We start from the raw sequence: 19,306 nt of genomic DNA on the forward strand, positions 1-19,306 counted from the left end.
TCCATACTTCCAACTCAAAGATAAGATAAAGAGGACTTCAAATAAACTAGCAATATCAATGACTAGGTAAGGGATATCGATTAGTATTTAATAAATTGGTACAAAATATCTGTAATAAATTACTACCATAAGGTGTCATAAACCTGCAGCATAGAAATCTGCACAGCCCAATCACTGGACGGTATTTCTACTGATATATATATAAAAATAAAATTGACCATCCCTCATAACCTTTCCAATGTCAAGTCCATGATTTTGGTTTTTGTTGTTCTTGAATGGAATCATTCGAATGAATATGGAATCATTCTTTCTGTAAAGTCTAAGTTTTTGTTAGACGGACGGCCTTGTGTTTGCGAAGTAGTTGTGTTGAACACTCGACGCTTGAATAGAGCCGTATATAGTGTGTTCATGAAGATGAAAGTTCTGAATACTTTCGTCTCGTCCCCATATTCTTGACGATAGAATCCAATGAATCCAACCAATACACTCACGCGGCACCCCGAGTACCTTGATATAGACAAATCTAACACGATACCAAAAACAACACAAAGCCTCGTAAGTTCGCTCACCGTAGAGACCCATAGGGAAACCCACAATTTTTAAATACAAAGATGGCATTCCGCATTCCTTAGAGCTTATCTTAAAGAAAACAACACCTCTAATCATTGTGCAAATGGTGCACCCAGCAACAGCAGCAGCAACATGCAGAAGGAAATACATTGAACAGAGCTCTAGTACAACAAAAATACAAATATAGAAAGAACTTTGCAAGGAGAAAAGCAAGACACATAAAACTAGTGGCAAATAGAAAGTGATCGAAGAAAAAAGATGGAGATAAGCAGGTCCCATTTGCCTTTAGTTTTTAATATAAGGTCTTGTCATGAGTGAGTGAACACAATTCAGAGAGAGAGAGAGAGAGAGAGAGAGAGAGAGAGAGAGGGGCTTACAAGTAATAAAGTAGAGAGAGATGGGGAGGTTGAATGGCCCATTTGGAGGGATAATGGAAGTAGCCTTCATCCTCTCTGGACCTGTTTCCATCAATCCAAACTATCTCTGTAACCCCCCACGCTGCCCTTCTACTGCTGCAAACTCCACTGTGCCGATTGGAATGTCAAGTGGCCGCATAAAATTGCACCATGGCCGAAATGATAGAGAAAATAAGGAAACAAACTTGGTTTTTCATTTCATTATTATCGTCTGATCATTACTTCAAACCCATTTTTGTCAAATTCGCGATCCAAACACGTGCTAAGGCGACGACAATTAATAGTAGTACGTTTAAGCGTACTGACATTTATCAACGAGATTTCAAGATCTTACGGTTACTGTCCGTTGGAAACTGACATTTATCAACGAAATTTCAAGATCTTACGGTTACTGTCCGTTTCCAACGGCTAAACACCTTCGACAACGATATTTTATCACAAAGGACCACTAAATATACTCAAAATCTAAGGCAAATGTGGAGACAAAATGGAAAAAATTGCCCATATTGTCTGCTATTCGAGCTCACTATTAAGTTCATGAAATGGACTCTTCTTTCCTCTAACAGAAAACGGAAGTGGAGAGTTTCTTTTACTCTGAGGTCAAGTTGCATTGTGAAAATCTTTTTAGGTGACGCGCTACCGCAAATTTTGACTAAAAGATAAGGATAATCCGAAAATGAAAATGAAGGTATTTGTGATTATGTTGCTACCTGTTTCTCCTTGATAACAAATGTACGAAAGATTTACACTCTTTGTGGTCCAAAAAGCTGGACACCAGTCTATTTTGGTGACCACTGGCCTCCTTTAAAGGACAAGTTTGGGGCTTCAAGTAGAAAGTTGTATTTCAGTCATTATGGGACTTTGGTTTTTAATTGGGGCTCTCTTAACGGACTATGAAAGTTATCGCTACAACTTTTAATCGAGTTGTCCGTAAGCTAGAACAGATAGCTCGAGTCATCAAGAAAAAAGTAAAAATTTAGTTGGATAATATGTTTTACAATTTAGAAGAGAAGAAATTTCTCTCACACTTTTCCTTGGACAATCAGTAGTCCTGTTATTTTGGTAACTGTTGCACTCTTTTTCTGTTTTTATTCATGTGAATCCATATAAATTTGTCTTTTTAGGTGTAAACAATGAATATTTTCAAAAAGACCAATGTTACAAATTTACATAATGAAATATATTAGTAAAAGTGTAAGAACAAAAAAAGAGTGTAAAAATCACAACTCTTAATGAAAAAGGACACGAATCAATGGATGGTTCACCTAATACAAATGAGAGTTGCTAGCACCACATGCCCTACCAAGTAATGCTACGGGCACAACTTTAAAATACAAAGATATCCGGAATCATCGGATGCACGTGACGCAGACACATCGAAAGATTTCGAACACAATGGCATTTCAGAGTAGTTTTTAAAAGAAATATTTAAATATCTATCCTCTTTATCCATGCCAAGTAAGAATTCATCCTGTCCTTTTTTCATGCTTATGTTTTCATCCTCTTAGTGTTTGAAATACACTTGTTTGATTCCTAAATTAAAGGGATTCAAATGAATACCACAGTCCTTGATAAACTTTCTTGACTCCTAAATTAAAGGGATTCAATTTCATATCACAATCCTCCAATTAAGTGATAAACAATAGGATGATTTCAAATTTTCAAATGTGTAGATCACCAAATCCCAATGATTTCTACATTCCTTCTTGATAAACAGTCTTTTTGCATTTTAAAATTTTTACATTCATCTTAGTCCTTCTCCATCCTTTTTCCGCAATGGCCATCTTTGCATGATAAGCTGACCACATTTTTGTATTTTTTCTTCATTCTTTGAGTTGGCCAACCAGACAACAAAAAATCATATTTTTCATTGATCTTAATACACAGAACATGGCTAAATTACCATAAAAAAAAAAAGAAATAACATGACATACTCAAACCGTTACATGGTTAAATGGTTAAATTACCATGACAATTACAATGTGAACACGATAAATATCCCATGATTCGAACAAATATTTCATGGTAAACGGTTCAAATAACTTATCAAATGAAAATAACAGAGAAACATATTTCATGGTAAATGATACAAATAATTTACCATGAAAAATAAAACCAATATAACCGCTAGCGGACGACGAAGGGTTAGACGTTCTTGACCATGGCAGCACCAGCCATCAAAAAACCGAAATCGGAGAACCCAGATCGTAGCCTTCTAGTATCGACACCGATTGCAGCCGCCATTGCAATCGTGATCGCGCCATGCTTCTTCCTTGGATTTTTGCCGAACTGGTTTGGTGTGGATTTTCGCCGGACTGGTGCAGGCTCCAACTGCAGCCTTTTGGCATCAACTCCGATCACAACCGCGATGTTCTCATTCCACAGGCTTCGCAACAATGGAGGCTAGATTGGTGTGGATTTTCACCGGACTAGTGTGTCGACGTACGCCCAAAATTAAAAACCTGCAAAACCGAAATGGAAGTTGCGGGTGGGGGGAGAGGTTTGGGGGGAGGCGTTAAATGGCTGGGGGTGGGAGGCATTAAATAGTTGGGATTGGATGAGAATTATTCAATCCCAAAAATTTCGGAATTCAAATCAACGAGGTTCGCCGGAAATCGCGGGTTGGGATGGGGAAAATTATGTTTTGATCCCTTTTCCGGTGTGTTATATATATATATATATATATATATATATATATATATATAATGTATGTTAGGGGCATTGTTGGTATTAAAAAAAATAGGAATGAAAACATAACAGTTCAAAAAATAAATGATGAATACTTAAATTGAATGAGAAATGAGGATGAATTTTTAAGTCTCCCTTTTTTAAATTATGTTTCTAGATTTTTTGAATAAACAAACTAATAAGAACTTGAAAGGAAAGACAAAGATACATGTGGAAAGCTTAGGCTATTTTTAGAAGGTCTGACAGACTCCTTTAATTTACGCAGAATCTTCTGCAGATTATGTAATCAATTTATGCGTTTTCCGCGGATCAAAAAAACAAAAAACAAAAATTTATGCGTTTTCCTCTCCCTCCCCACGCGCGTGGGACTATCTCAAGAATTTTTCAAAAGAGTGATCCGGCTCTGTTCGATTTGGGTTTTGAAAGAGATTTTTTAGAGTAATGCATGGAGAGAGATACATAAATAAAATTTACTAAAAATCATGTCCAAGGATTTTGAGACCTGATACAAACAAGGCAACACATAAAAACCTAATAAGTGATTGTCCTACATAAGGTTATATGTTCGAATTTCACATAGGCAAAAACATTCCAAACCTTGAAATTATTGGAGGGTTTGTTCGGTTGTTAACTCTAAAACCCAACATTAGTCAAGATGCAATGCAGAACGCGCTCAAATTCAATCCTAACCGTCCCCGTGCCAAAATGAATGGCTAGATACCGCTCAACACCCCGCTTGACAGGGATACATGGCAGCATCCTAGGTCCAATAAATTTTTGGTGTCACGCACGGGGATCTCGCGTGGCTTTAGCAATTTTAGAGGAAGCATTTTCTGTGGGTGGTCCTCTAGGCTCTAACTTCCCCCAACGTACCAAATACCAATCACGAGCTCTCAAACCCCGTTATGCCTTTTGCATCGGAAAAAAAAAAGAAAAAAAAATCTTGCTACAACCGCACACAAACACTTACACAAATTCATTCGCATCATCTGTGGGGTCCACACACACTATACACCTCCAATATGTGTGGGGGCACATGCGATGTCTCCAATGTGTGTGTGAACCCCGCAGGTGATTTGAGTAAGTTTGTGCAAGTGTTTGTGTGTGGTTTTAGAATATCGGAAAAAGAAGGGAAAAAAAAAATCTACTGACTCCCTCACGTCCGACGTCAGCAACCTGACATGTCAGGTGCAACGGTTCCATGAACCGCCACGTGTAAGAGAAGCCCCACAAACCCACGTGCCCGGGCCGAGAAATGGACCAGAGGCCCACTTTCCATCCTCCTCTACCAGCCCAAAACCCCGTTTTTGGGCCTCTCCCTGTCTTTTGCCCTCACCGTTTCTTTCCGTTTCAGGACACACCCACGTGGCGGTCATGTTAGCACGGGCCCCACCCCCCTCCATGGGCCCCCTCTCTGGTTATGGATACAATTCTGTGGGGCTCTGCCCCATTGCTTCTCTCTCGTCTCCGGACCCGGGGCTCTACTGCTCAGGAGGCGCAGCAGCCCCTATCCAGACCCAACACGTCGCCGTTTTAGTAAAAAAAAAATTCAAAACCTTCCATTTGCAATTTTAAAAAATAGAAACGTAATTATGAGAGTCTTAAAGACAAAATTTAATGATGGCTTTTTAGAATTATATGATCAGAATAATAAGATCTCTGTACCGGTTCAAACGGAGTGAAAATTGAAGTACTTAATTTTTTAACCATATTTTTTAATATATAACCATCTAAAAAAAATTACTGTTAAAATTTTCGCTCCGTTTGAATCGGTATAAAGATCATATTATTCTGATCATATTATTCTAAAATGACGTAATTTATTTTTATTTCTAGGGCTTACATAATCACATTTCTGCTCCACAAGGTCCTAAATAAAGAGCATATACCTCATAATCATATTTCTGCTCCACAAGGTCCTAAATAAAAAGTATATACTTCATGTGAGAGCCCTAGAGATAAAAATGAATTACGATATTTTAGAATAATATGATCAAAATAATAATATCTTTATACTAATTCAACGGAGTGAAAATTTTAACAGGTAATTTTTTTAGACGGTTATATATTAAAAAATATGGTTAAAAAATTAAGTACTTCAATTTTCACTCCGTTTGAATCGGTACAAAGATCTTATTATTCTGATCATATTATTCTAAAGAGTCATAATTAAATTTTGCCTTTAAGGCTTTCATAATCACGTTTCTGCTCCTTAGGATTGCAAATGAAAGGTTTTGATTTTTTTTTTCACCGAAACGGGCGACGTGTTGGGTACTGGGTAGGGGTGGGTAGGGGCTGCTGCGCCTCCTGGGCAGCAGAGCCCCCGGGTCCCTCGTCTCCTCTCTCTCTCTCATTTATCCACGCGTTAGGTTGTGTTTCGCTAAAGTATTCTTAAAGAATACTCCTAAGTACTTTTCCGTTCCAAATTGCTGGTCCTTATTTTTTTGTTTGGATCCCAAAATAAATATCTATTTTGAAAAGTCAACATAAAAAATTGTGCAACATTACTCTTTCACCTTTTTTCCTACATTAAGTGTCATGTTAAAGCATAAAGTAGGGACAAATTGACAAAGTCAATATCAATTATATTTCACATCATTTTACACATAAAAACGTGATTCCCCAAAAGGGCCAAGCTTAAAAATAAGAAAAATTTATATAAATGGTCCTTCTAATTTCATCAGAGTCTCATTTTCGTCCTCCAAATATCAATTACAATTTTTTCGACCTTCAAGTTTGATTTTTGTATCAAATTAGTCCAATTGATAACTTTTATCAGCCAAACTGGACGAAAAAAATCAAATTGAAATAATGAACTTACTAAAATAATTTTTTATACAATATAAATCTTACTGATAATTATTGATAAAGTTTTTTGAACAATGCAAAAAATTCGTAAATTCATTATTTTTAAGAACCACAGGGCCTATTATTCAGTAACCCGTGGATGCTTCGGATAACTTCAGAACCACAAATTTAAGTGGAGTCTATACATTTAGTCGTGATCTCTACAAAAATTTGTGATTGTAGAGTTGTACAGAACACCACATGCCGATGCTCACAGATTATTGAATAAATTCAATCCATCCACTCTCTCTCTCTCTCTCTTATTTATTCCGGCTACTTGTGGCAGATTCCGGTACCCAATGTCAGAACTCCGGTTCTACTTTTCTCATCTATTTATAACCCCACTCTCACCCTTCTTTAGCCTTACACACGCCACCCCCTCCCATTTTTCGCAAGACAGACAGCGGCCACCCAGTCTTCTCTTGGCGAAAACAAAGGCATAAAACACCGTACAGTGGTGTGTGCAAACTCACGTATATAGTTAGTACTTAGTGAGAGAGACAGCAATAACACGTTTCGGTTAGAGAGAGAGAGTGTACCAGGGTTAGGCATGAAAACGTACAAAGTTGCCTAATCCTCACAGTACCCACCCTCTCCCTTTTTCTTTCCGCAAAGCACATTTCTTGGTTCCCCTTTTCCTCTCTCTCTCTCTCTCTCTCTCTCTCTCTCTACCTTCTCTGTCTGTTTCTATCTGTCTTGGTGATGAACAGAGCGTTGCCGGAGATGCTACACTGCATTAACACGCCGGGGAATGTCGCCGGGAGTTTTACGGACATGAGTGTGCTGGAGAGACAGAGAGCTCGGATCAAGTGGCAACAAGAACAGTTACTCAATCAACCACCTTGTTACTTTGAGGCGAACAATCAGTTTAATGGGTACTCTATGCCAAACCACGCTCAGGAATTTCACAACTTGATCAACAGTGAGGTGGGTCTTGTAGTGAAGGCGGATCCGGGTTTGGATAACAGGTGGCAGGAATTTGGTCAGTTTGGTGGGGAGGGTTCGGGTCTTGGGTCTAGTGGGTTTGTGAATGGGTCTGGGTTTGAGCTGAATTATGGAATATCAAGGACTCTTAGCTGCCCACAAGAAGTGGCGGCGGCAATGGAGGCGGCACGGAGGGAGTCCGTTTCGCCTGAGAAGATGAGTTCTGCAGTGGGAAGGGAGAGCTTCAAGAAGAGGAAGGCTGACAGGAACCAGAGTCTAAAGGTTTGTTTGGCTTTGTTTTACAGTAGATTTTAAGCATTTGATTCTTTTTCTGAGTTCTTACCAAAATAATGTTCCAATTTCTGCTACAAATTATTCCTACTTATTGATAAGCAAAGATAATATGGATTGTTGCTTCAATTCTCCGTAATTATAATTAATATATTTTCGCTGCGTAAAAATGCATTTTTCTAAGTTCATTGCTCTGCTTCAACTAAGACTCGGTATGGATCGTGATTTGCAGAGGAATTTTAGAGGTAAAGCGAAAGATAAGGACACAATTAAGTGATGAAACTAAATCTAAGCCCCGTTCCGCTAAGGTTCTTGTTTTTTTAGTAGTACTTATTTTCCTCTTTACGAGACTGATCATTCTCTTACAATATATCACCTTTAATTACTTATTTTAGTTAATGGAACACCCCCTTAGTTACGAAAACTCGCCAGTCATTTTCATGTCCTTGTACTCAAATCGATGATCCCAGTATAGTCTAAAAGACTTGAATACTAACAAATTGAAGGAACTTATTTACCAGAGCAAAATTCATGCTTAAGAAACTAAGAAAAGGTTCAGACCGTAACATTTTTGACACATTCAGGCAGTAGCAGAAGAGGAACCTAACGAGAAAAGGATCAAAGAATGTAATGAAGAGGATGAGTCCAAGATCACAGAGGAATATAGCAACAACAGCAAGAACACCACCAACAACGATTATAACATTAAGAGAGAAACTTCTGCAGATACCTCAAAGGACAACTCAAAGGTTTCCGAGGTCCAAAAGCCCGATTACATCCACGTTCGCGCGCGCCGCGGCCAAGCCACTGACAGCCACAGCTTAGCTGAAAGAGTACGTGTGAAATTTAAGCTTTCCCTATTCCTTCTATATCTGAGTTTGAACATATATGTATACCAGAACTCCAAACTAATATATGTGCAATTATGCAGGTGAGGAGGGAGAAAATCAGTGAGAGAATGAAATATCTACAAGATTTAGTACCAGGATGTAATAAAATCACGGGAAAGGCCGGAATGCTCGACGAAATCATCAACTATGTCCAATCTCTTCAAAGACAAGTGGAGGTAGAATCCTAATCAGTTATCACTCAGCTAAAAAGTTTACCAAGTATTCTTCATCAATAGCAGACTGAATTTTTAATCTTCCTCTGTTTTCTCTTATCAATTGCTGAAACAGTTCCTGTCTATGAAACTAGCTGCTGTAAATCCATCACTCGACTTCAACATTGACAGCTTTTTCGCAAAAGAGGTAAAGAATGCATAATATAGCAATCTATATATCAAGAACTCTCTCTTCAGTTATTTGACCTATATTGCTTCCACACAACAGGTTATTGCTTCCACACAACAGGTTTTTCCAGCAAGCACGTCCAATTTCGCAATTGGGGTACAATCAGAAATTACTAATCCTGCCTACCTCCAGTTTAATCCACTACAACAACTAGCTTCATGTACTGGGTTGGAAATGGGAATCAATACTCCTGATATGGCACTTCGAAGGACTACCAGCGCTCCTCTATCGCTACCCGAAACATTTCTCGATTCATCCTGTTTCGATGTAATTTCTTCCACTTCTATTGTTTTTTGCATCTCCGTCAATATGTTAGGCACATTTTTCCTAACCAAAGTTTTCTCACATTACAGCAAATCCAAACCTCAACAGCTTGGGATGGAAATTTGCAAAACATTTACGGTATGGAGTTTCTGCAAGGAAGATCAACCTCATTTTCAGCCCAGCAATTTACAGGTAGTTTGAACAAAAAAATCTAGTTAAATGTCAACCTTATACTCCTGTTTCAGATAATGGTAGAGGAAGAAGGTAAAAAAAGAAGCAAAGTGGGAATTACAAAATAACGATAGGGACAATAGAGAACCCCACAAATGGTAGTGGTTTTTATCAGAAATAAATGGTCACCTTTGAGTTATAACCAAGAAATTTCGTTATTAGGTATCTTTCTTTTTCTTTGTCTTCCACCTAAAATGATGACTAAAGCCTTAGGATCTTTCAATGACTATAAATCCCAAAAGCCATTCTTCGAACAAGAAAAAGCAACCAAAGGAGTGGTGCATTTTGGCTTAGATGTAGCCAAACTAAAAAGTAGGCATTCATAATCAAGAAAATGATATTTATCAGATTCCGAAACCCACATAATCAGACGATTGTGAACATTTTTTTTTTGTGAACATTTGATCACACTGTTAAATTCAGATATAATTGTCACAGACGTCGGATACTGAACGCATGCATCTAATGGCTTTCTACATCCATATACTCTTATGCAATCATATACACCTTCTCTAACCCAAATGAAAACACATTTTGTTTGCTCTTAAGTGCTGAATCTAAGGAAACAAGATTCATTTGTTTGCAGGTTCGAATGAAGCAAGCAATCTGAAGATGGAGATGTGAACCACAATATAAATCATATGATTTATTGCATGATTGTAATCCAAAAGCCTTCTATTCTGATTCTTTTTTTTCCTCTATTGCCAGTACATAACGTGTAGGGTCGTATGTATACTAGCACTTGTAGGCTGTAGCCATAACTATTATAATGAGAAGATACCTATGAACCTCATCTTTCTCCATTGTGTATGGGTATGGCAACAGAATTCTCAACTGTATTAACAACACAGGTATTAAACCAGATTGGACGAAAAACCAGGAAAGATTAGCGATTACTGAAATGATTGTAAGGTAAAGCATCAAGTAGCACAAGGATGTCTTTATGAAGAAGGAAAAGATGATAATGTTTGGCAATGCCGTAATGGACATAGAAGGGCGGTCTTTTAGAACAGAAGAAGACATGCTGATTAAGACGCTCATAATTAGACTGAAAGAACACAGGGAATAATAATGTCAAATCTTTCTCTAGGACAAACACATCAATCCCGTACATAGTACATCGGTAGGATGGTTCCGTGTAACGGTTCTGTGTTCCCAGTGTACTTACAGCAGCTCCATTGGAGAGTTAAATGTTTTGGTTACAACGTATGTTAGATGACAAAAAGCGTTTTAAGTGAACACAATTTCGTGCACTAATGTCTTTTAGTTTTGTCAGTTTAAACTTTAAACTTTAGAGAGTGAAAGGATGCTCCGTTGGAGCTGTTGAGTTGTGTGGGCAACCTCTCTCACTAGCTATATTTCACAGGCTTCCTAGCACCAACATCACCCACTACCATGACTAATGGAATTTAACATAATACTCACATTTTCACAGAGACAATTCCTAAATACAGCTTTCCAAAACCTACCACTAACAACTATTTATCTGATTGAAGATACAAAAACACATTTGTTGTGTTAAGGGGGTAGATGGAGAGGAAATAGCAACGACAACGAGTGACCCCCTGGGTTGCTTAGGGCTAATACATGCCAGGACCTCTAAACAAAGCCACCAACCCTTGAGCAATCATCAAACCCCCTCAACCTTCAAACCTTATCTTGCTGAATAATTAGCCATCTTTCTTTCTATTCATGTCTTAATGCTAGAGAAAAGGTCTTTTCAGTGTTGGGTCGCAGCTATGGGTGGGAGAGTCCCCACCAAAGGAGCCTTACTTTTCCTTCATTTTCAAGCCCTTACTAAGAGTGAGAGGGGTAGGGCCCTGTCTCATCTGCAGGCAAGATCTCTGTAATTCTCTCTGCCTCAAATGGATGGGGAGAGGTGGTTTTGCCTTTTGCCTTTTCCCTTTCTTAGGCCCACTTTCTCTGGCATGGAATTTTCCTTACTTTTTTACATAGTCTACAAGCCCAAAAAGATTCCCTGGGCTATGTGGTGAATGGCTGTACACAGATCTTGAGCTGATATTTATTGGGAGCAAATGTTTTATCACCCCCTCCAGTACATGTCTTTTCCTTAGCACTCAAGTTCCTGTCTTTTACTTGGCAGGAGAATCTAAGTGAATTTCTCTGCAACAACCTAAAGAATCAAGTTCCTTTGGTTGCCAGAAAAAAACATAGATGTACCTTAACTCCATAATTCTTCACAATATTCTTTGGACTAACCAAACACCTCCCTCTTCTCCCAACCCCCTTCAATGGAAAAGTTCAGGCCAGGGCCAACACAACAAGCTTCCTGGCTTATACAAAGGCCCAAAGCCTTTCGCCCATTCTCAGCCTTATGATTCCATACACATGCTTGACTAGAGTGAAGGATAAAACGAAGGACTCGAACATAATTATAAACTATGGCACTGCATGAGACACACAGATTGTTGCTCCATGAGGAGCAAAGTTGTTAAGAAGCTTTCCACGTATACAGCTACCATCTGTTTCAAAACTTGAAAAAGTTGAAACAGAGCACCCATTATCAATGAGTGGGTTCCCTTATCAAAACCAATTATGCTCACTTCATTAGTTGTTTTCTCAGGGATTATTAGTAGTACTCCTACAAATCCAGAAATGTCACTGAACCTACTACAGCAAGAAAAAACAATTGTGGCTGCAGCTAGTAAGATAGCATTTGAGATGGCACAAAAGATGAGGCCAAGTGACAAGGAGCTAATAACTCAAACTTACTCATTATGTTACTTGTCAGTATTTCGGATTGCTCACATTTAATATCCATCAGCACGCGGAGTTCTACATCAACGATTTTGAAACAATAACTTAATTGAGCAAGAGTTAGTAAGTCTATCAAAAGTTCATGTCTATGAGTAGCAAAATTAACAGACAGGATTAACATAATTTAGAAGCAAACATGTCTTCATCACAACAGCTGCCACTTCACTTACAATGAAACAAGGTTCCGTGTAGTTGTGGAATCTGTTGTTGTCTTTCGTCAGATTGACTAAACCACAGACTCCTCTCCTGCTTCTGCCAGTTGCATATAGGTATCATGTTCCAGAATTCTGGAGCTCCCAAAGATTACTAATAGTATTACCTAAGGATTCATGCAGTTATGACAAAAATACCTTTTCCTGGAACTATGATTATGGGTGCTGTTTTACAGTTGTGGAAGCAATACTCACTGACACTTCCCTGCAGTACACTGAAAAGAAACACACCATGCAACATGCATAAGACATTTGTGTACCCTATTACGTCTATACACACACACACACATGGAGAGAGAGAGAGAGAGAGAGAGAGAGAGAGAGAGAGAGAGAGAGACCTTTGGATTAAGCTTCTACCTCTGGTACCCATGACTACAGCTGCTGGTTTTAACCTTTCTGCTTCTTTGCAAATTGCCTTTCCTGCATCTCCTTCAACTATGCGAGCCAATGTCTTCACCTATTGTAGTATAATCACAATTCACTAATGAAAAGCCAGAAAAGATCAACCCATTGAAGGTTTTATTGATAACAAAAAATTCATTGGTTGGAATATCAATAGTCGCATCTCTTGGTAAGGACAATTCAGTCTGTTCTATACAAATTCCACTAAGATATCCATGTATCCCCAGAAGAAAATGAACACACAATGTTTGGATTTTATGATAGTTGGAATAGCTATTTTAAAAGATTCTTTCACCATGGCACATGTTTTTGTCATTATTTGAAACCCTGAAGCCTAATTGAGTTCTTTTTTTTCCTGCACTGAACTCAAATGGTAATCATAACCGTCATGATATCTTGCATATATATATTTAACTCACTGGGTAGTTCTTCCAGTCCAGTCAAGGACTGGGGATCAGGAAGCAGGGTTTAGTACATTGATAGAAATTGACAATCGGTCCATGACATATTTTGTTAAAACTCGTAGATAAATCAATAGAACTAGCACAAGCCCATAGTCACTGCAGAATGTTTCACATCACATGACTTGTATACTTATCATATTATACGGCTTGGTATGCCAAAGATTTATTTATTTTGCTATTTGAATGTAACCAATTAAATTCTGCCATTAAAACAAAAGAATGTCAATCTGAAGAATTGGGAAAGGGGAGAAATATTTTTGTCACACATGGTTGGCCGCGAGCCGATGGTTTTGCTAGGAGCTCCAAACAAGAGTTTTGTTCATTTCTGTAATTTTATCTCGTGTGAGAAATCTTTCCTGCACAAGCAAAAATAAAATACAGCTAATGATAGATAATAAATAATAGTAGTTGTGTCTGCATTTCTTTCTCCAAACCTCATCTGATGGGTATGAGTCTCAAGATTCATGATACCCCATCAAACCCCAAGCCCTGGGCCAAAAATCATAAGTGTTTAACCTTAAAAGCAAGGATTTTAAGTATTTTTAACAACCAATCTGGTATCAAGGAAAGCACTTTGTAGTCTCTTAAGCAGTACACTCTCCCCAAAATATTATCTTCTCACTTGACATGACATAAACATCAGACCTATATATGCATATAAAAACTCACAGGCGGAAATTCGCACAATTGAAGTAAACATGGTTCTCTAAAATTACAAGGAAAACACATAAATCCAACCCCACTGAACGAAACAAAAATTTTCAGTGGAAAAGAGCTAGTTATTGTAAGTTGTAACCATGTCGATTGTCGAGGACACTTCTTCAACTCATAAGCAACTGTGTTCTTTTTGGTCCACACAAAATTCATGCCTAGACTGCATTGTTCTTCAACACAGGATTTGTCTATACCTGGTCATTGACTGACTTAACCATGAGCAAGTTCTTGCTTCAGCTTGCACAACCCCAAGTCAACATCTCATCACAAGTGACGCCATTTGAATTCAGAAGTAGCTGGGCAGCTATTAGACCATCTCCAGTAGTGGAGTTAAAATTCTGTCATTATATGACACTAAAGTGTGAAAAGTGGGACACAATTTTGTCACGTGGTATATTACAAAAGTTGTGTGTAATATTAGTGGGTGAACAAGCGTTCCAACGGTGTAGTAAAAATATGTGTTTGTGTAAGTTAAAAGCGTAAACACTAAACAATATACAAATACACGCATACATGTTGTCCCTATTCACTTTTTCTCCCTTCTTTTCTTCAACTCTCTCTCTCCTTGTGTGACTCACCCTAACAAGGTGACACCCATTAGAACCTTTGCTCCCTTCGTCCCTTCTCTCTCTCTCACACATATAACACCACTATTGGAGACAACAACTATTTGTCGTGAAATGCTGGGGCACCTCAACCTTATAGTGTGCCCAATTCATAAAATGTTGTGCCTTTTCATGCTCCATGTTCTACCATTTTGTGGTGGATGTTATAATGAGGGACACCTTAAAATAAGTGATTTTGAAAATGTTATGCCATTTCGAAAAATGTTATGGATCATATGGTTAAAATATGTAATGTCATTGTACGTTATTAATATCGCTACACCAAATATGTAATGTCATAAAACCAAGGACTCGAACATAATTATAAACTATGACACTACATGAGACACACATATTGTTGCTATTGTTAGCAGTTTCCATGAGGAGCAAAGTTGTTAAGAAGCTTTCTACATAAACAGCTACCTTAAAAAGGTCTGTTTCAAAAAGTTGAAAAAGTTGAAACAGAGCACCAATTATCAATGAGTGGGTTCCTTTGTCAAAACCAATTATGCTCACTTCATTAGCTGTTTTCTCAGGGATTATTAGTATTACTCCTACCAATCCAGAAATGTCGCTGAACCTACTACAACAAGAAAAGGCAATTGTTGTTGCAGCTAGTAAGATAGCATTTGAGATGGCACAAAAGATGAGGCCAATTGACAAGGAGCGAAAGAAGCCCATCGCTGCCATGGAGGCAGCAACCAAAATGACAGCGAGAGAAATTGAGAAACTGTGCTCGTAGAAGAAGTGGGCATCTACCCTAGCCATTTCTTTCTCCTCTCTATTCAAGTGTCGTGTCGAGATACGTATGGCATATCTTAAGATCAGTGTTCTAAATGGCTAGGCGGCGTCGAGGCGCTCGACAGCAGCTCGGCACCATAATTTCACCCTCGGTGGCTCATTCGGCGAATAGGGAGATTTGGCAGAGCTAGGCGGCCATGTTGGCGGGGCTTGGCTGATCTTTGTCAATTAGACTTGTTTAGACTTAACTTTCTTGTTCAAAAATACTAAGGCCTCGTTCCAAAAACCTTCTTAAAAAATAAGCAGCTTATTTCACATTTTCAAACTCAAAAATAATGTAAATGAAAAATATATTTTCAATTTTTTTTGCATCGTATAAAAGATCTCGATGAGTTCTTTCAAACAAGATCCATATTGCATATTTTTATATTTCAATAAGTTCATAATATTTGAGCTTGAAATTGCCTTCTTAAAAAATAAGGACTTTTTTCGCGTTCTGGAACGGGCTCTAAATGTAGTTTATATTTCAACAACGTTAATCATAATTAATATACAATTAAAAAGTAGATACACCTAATAACACCAACCAATTATGCCTACTTTTAATTTTTAAGATGCAAAATTTCAAGTCTCTCAACTGGAGCCTATTACATTAAGGCTTTATGTTCCTTTTGTTAGGGAAAAAAAAAGTCAGGCAAAACACAATCGAAGTATGGTATACAAGCTCTATATTGAGGTTGAATTTCTATCAAATGGTTTGAAAGATGCCATAATTAGATCAAACAGCTAAGATACATGCATTTGGGATTCTACTTCCTAAAATAAGGTCTGACTTTTTTCCAATAAGTAATCATAGGATACGTGCCGAATTGGGATACGCAGATGGGGGCGGTTCGTGTTTGCTCTGGGACTTTGGATGGCGGTGCAGGGTTGTGGTGGTGGCCAGAGTTTTTTGGTTGGGCTTTTGTCTTCAGTGGTGTTGAGACAGTGGTGTTCATGTAGGTGGCAGTCTAGTTTTGGGGTTGCAGTTCACTAAGGTTAGGGGTTTGTTTCTTAAGTTGGCCTTCTTCCTCTTAGGTGTTTGGGTTCGGCCCATTTGTTTGGATTGGGCACTTTTTTTGGTGTGTTACCAACGTTGGGTGTTTTTTAAAAAAAAAAATTTGAGGTGAGGGGTAGTGATAGGTGTGATACTACCGTTTTTGCATGATGCTCCCTAATGTATCACTATAGAGTTTCTGATTTGTATCATTTTTTAATGGTATGGAAACATTTTTTTGCTGATAAAAAAAAACTAACACAAATCAGTTGACTCTTACACAAAATATGAATTCAATCTAAGCAATGGAAATAACGGACTTGATCTCAGAAGTCATAACTAAAGCATATCTGAACAAGTAGAGCTCATTGCAATGAGTATACCAATAGAATTGTCAATAAAGCTACCAGTCCAAGATTTTATTTTATTTTATTTTTCTAATATCTCAGGTGTCTAAGCCAGCTTATGCGCACCTCGACTAATAGAGCTAATCCAGGGACCAATCCCACCATCCACCAACGATGCCTAATTAAGCCCGGGTAAAGCCATTAACGGTCCATGATTTATTAGCACAATTTCCGAACTTTCGAGCTCTGAGATTTTCTATGCACAAAAGTCGAACAAACTAAGGCACATGCATGATGTTCACACTTAAATTGCCCCATTAAGTTCCATTCTAGTAGTATTCTTTAACGAAAGAACAGGCAATTGTGAAAGAGAAGTTGGAAACTGAAAAGGGAAAATGTATAGTTGTTTTTCCATACCATGGCGACCTCAAAAGCCTCCACCGCAAGCTTCTCCATAAGCCCCTGCGCGGCCTCGTACACAAGGCCGTTCTTCAAACCTAATCAAAACAAACAATTGAACCACCATAAACATACACCAACATATTACATGTACGAAATACAAATGAAGCCAGCCAATTGCACTTACTGGAGACGGCGTGGATCAGATGAATGGTGTCTGCGATCCTAGCTAGGTGAACCAGGGCCCAATCGAAGGCGTGCTTGCTGTTGGGCCCGTGATCCACTGCTATGAGGATATCGCGGCCGCGGCGCCTCTCGCCGGTTTCTCTCTCCAGCTCCGGCTCCGGCACCACCGGTATCAGCGACGGTAGCTTCACTTCTCTCCAGTTGTACTCTTCTTCCTCCATTAGAGGTTCCATTCTCTCTCTCTCTCTCTCTCTCTCTCTCTCTCTCTCTCTCTCTCTCTCTCTCTCTCGATTGAGTGATACAGTGATTAAGCTAATGATTGAAAAGTAAAGTACTATGGAGTAATGGGATTGCTGTTTGATTTGTGTGGGAGGATCCGAAAACTGTGGATTTGTATGGTTTTCATCATCAAGTGCTTAACACGTAAGCGCGAAATTGAATCGCGGCGGCTTCTTTTGCCGTGTTTAGAACCAACTACTATAATTCCTCTCTGTATTCTTCTTTGAAGGGTGCTAGGAACAAAAAAAAAATACTCTTAAAGTGTACATGAATGGTTCGGATTCAGTATACTGAGCTGTTTATGTACATTTTAAAAATATTTTCTTTATCAATTTTCTTTACAATCTGAATCGTTCTTGTACACTTTAAAAATATTTTCTTTATCAATTTTCTTTGCACCTAGCATTTTCCTTCTTCTTTTGGTAATGCATGAGCTATTTCTTCTTTTGGTAATGCATGAGCTATCTTGTGTGCACTTTGTACGGAGTAATTTCTACAGTTTCGTAGCTTTTTCACTTGCTTACGTGTACAGTGGGTTGCGATGAGGTAGCCCCCGAGAGAGACAACTTATTTCATATTTTGGGTTATTTATTATGTAGTAGGTGGGAACCAACTCCCAAAACGAAGACCTAAACCACTAATCTTTTGGGTTATTTATTATTATTTTTTATGAGGGAACTAAGGCTCCGTTTCAGAACACTTTCTTAAAACATAAGTACTTATTTTATATTTTCAAATTCAAAAATAATGTAAATGAAAAATAATTTTTCAATTTTTTTTGCACCGTATTAAAGATCTCAATGAGATCTATCAAATAAGATCCATATTGCTAGAAAAATTATTGGTGTAAGTACATAATTTTTGAGCTTGAAATTATCTTCTTAAAAAATAAGTACTTATTTACCTTTCCGGAACGGAGCCTAATCATACATGTTTTTTTAAAACATCAACATCATTGTTTTTTTTATTTTCACTATTCAGAAAAGTGCTTGCTCATGGATTGAAAATCAGTAATAAAAAACACAGCCTTGAGAATAATTTTCCAGGAGTTGGAAAGCAATTTCAGTCTACACGATATAATGTTGTGCATTTTGGACAAGGCTCGGCGGCTCGCATGCTTTTGTTGAATTTCGGTGAACAAACTGCCTTCTTTTCTTTTCTTGTATGTTTTCCAGTCATATAGGAGTACAAGACTAGAATGTTCTCTTTTTATTCCTTCCATTTTGTGGGACGACTTTAGTTTGAGATGTCACCAAATCTTCTAGACTTCATGTACTGAGTAAGGTATCTGCTCTGTATATTTTTCTTGTGTAACTTCAACCACAAAGCCAATCCCAAAGATCAAGCACATAGTACATTTTTCTTGTTTCTAGATTTTGAAGATAAGGAACAAGCAGATAATGTTCATTATCATACGCAAACCACTCTACAACTTTTCATTAGTGAAAGAAGACTCTAGTTTCACCTTCCAATCGTAATTAAGGGCTGGCCAATCAAGAGCGGAGCCACGTATTTTGGTTTATGGGGGTCAAAAATTGGGAGGGAGGGGGGCTGCTGCTCCCCATTTTGGAACTCACCCCGGTCTCGCTCGGATGATTTGAATCGTTCATTTTGTAGAGC

The 19,306-nt window shown here is 38.2% G+C and overlaps 2 protein-coding genes across 4 annotated transcripts; one reads left to right on the forward strand and one right to left on the reverse strand.

Annotated features, from left to right (window-relative positions):
• Window positions 1–6,779: 6,779 nt before the first annotated feature.
• LOC131307937 (transcription factor bHLH63-like) lies at window positions 6,780–10,316 on the forward strand. 2 transcript variants are annotated; one of them, XM_058334687.1, is made up of 7 exons: window positions 6,780–7,727; window positions 8,321–8,569; window positions 8,668–8,802; window positions 8,915–8,986; window positions 9,068–9,295; window positions 9,382–9,484; window positions 10,110–10,316. In XM_058334687.1, exons 1-7 carry the CDS (start codon window positions 7,224–7,226, stop codon window positions 10,145–10,147), a joined length of 1,329 nt encoding a protein of 442 aa, XP_058190670.1. In that variant the 5' UTR covers window positions 6,780–7,223; the 3' UTR covers window positions 10,148–10,316. The 2 variants fall into 2 exon arrangements, with proteins under 2 accessions (XP_058190670.1, XP_058190671.1); XM_058334688.1 differs by having other exon boundaries at window positions 9,089–9,295.
• Window positions 9,081–17,874, reverse strand: LOC131307938 (universal stress protein PHOS32). 2 transcript variants are annotated; one of them, XR_009194258.1, is made up of 6 exons: window positions 17,409–17,874; window positions 17,240–17,319; window positions 12,852–12,970; window positions 12,652–12,728; window positions 12,472–12,553; window positions 9,081–9,441 (listed from the first exon to the last, which is right to left on the reverse strand). XR_009194258.1 is itself a non-coding variant. In XM_058334689.1 (5 exons), exons 1-5 carry the CDS (start codon window positions 17,638–17,640, stop codon window positions 12,528–12,530), a joined length of 534 nt encoding a protein of 177 aa, XP_058190672.1. In that variant the 5' UTR covers window positions 17,641–17,874; the 3' UTR covers window positions 12,229–12,527. The 2 variants fall into 2 exon arrangements, 1 of the variants encoding a protein (XP_058190672.1); XM_058334689.1 differs by lacking the exon at window positions 9,081–9,441 and having other exon boundaries at window positions 12,229–12,553.
• Window positions 17,875–19,306: the final 1,432 nt, after the last annotated feature.

This window comes from Rhododendron vialii, chromosome 11a (genome assembly GCF_030253575.1).
Source record: "Rhododendron vialii isolate Sample 1 chromosome 11a, ASM3025357v1".
NCBI lineage: Eukaryota > Viridiplantae > Streptophyta > Magnoliopsida > Ericales > Ericaceae > Rhododendron > Rhododendron vialii.

Bases quoted from the DNA above. Each gene is read 5' to 3' on its own strand.
- LOC131307938 (XM_058334689.1), bottom strand. From the start codon at position 17,640: ATGGAACCTCTAATGGAGGAAGAAGAGTACAACTGGAGAGAAGTGAAG. The intron at 12,729-12,851 runs GTCTCTCTCTCT...GTTTCTTTTCAG, and splicing joins GGTAGAAGCTTAATCCAAAG to TGTACTGCAGGGAAGTGTCA. The intron at 12,554-12,651 runs GTATTTTTGTCA...TGCAACTGGCAG, and splicing joins AATCATAGTTCCAGGAAAAG to AAGCAGGAGAGGAGTCTGTG.
- LOC131307937 (XM_058334687.1), top strand. From the start codon at position 7,224: ATGAACAGAGCGTTGCCGGAGATGCTACACTGCATTAACACGCCGGGG. The intron at 8,803-8,914 runs GTAGAATCCTAA...TTGCTGAAACAG, and splicing joins CTCTTCAAAGACAAGTGGAG to TTCCTGTCTATGAAACTAGC. The intron at 9,296-9,381 runs GTAATTTCTTCC...CTCACATTACAG, and splicing joins TCGATTCATCCTGTTTCGAT to CAAATCCAAACCTCAACAGC.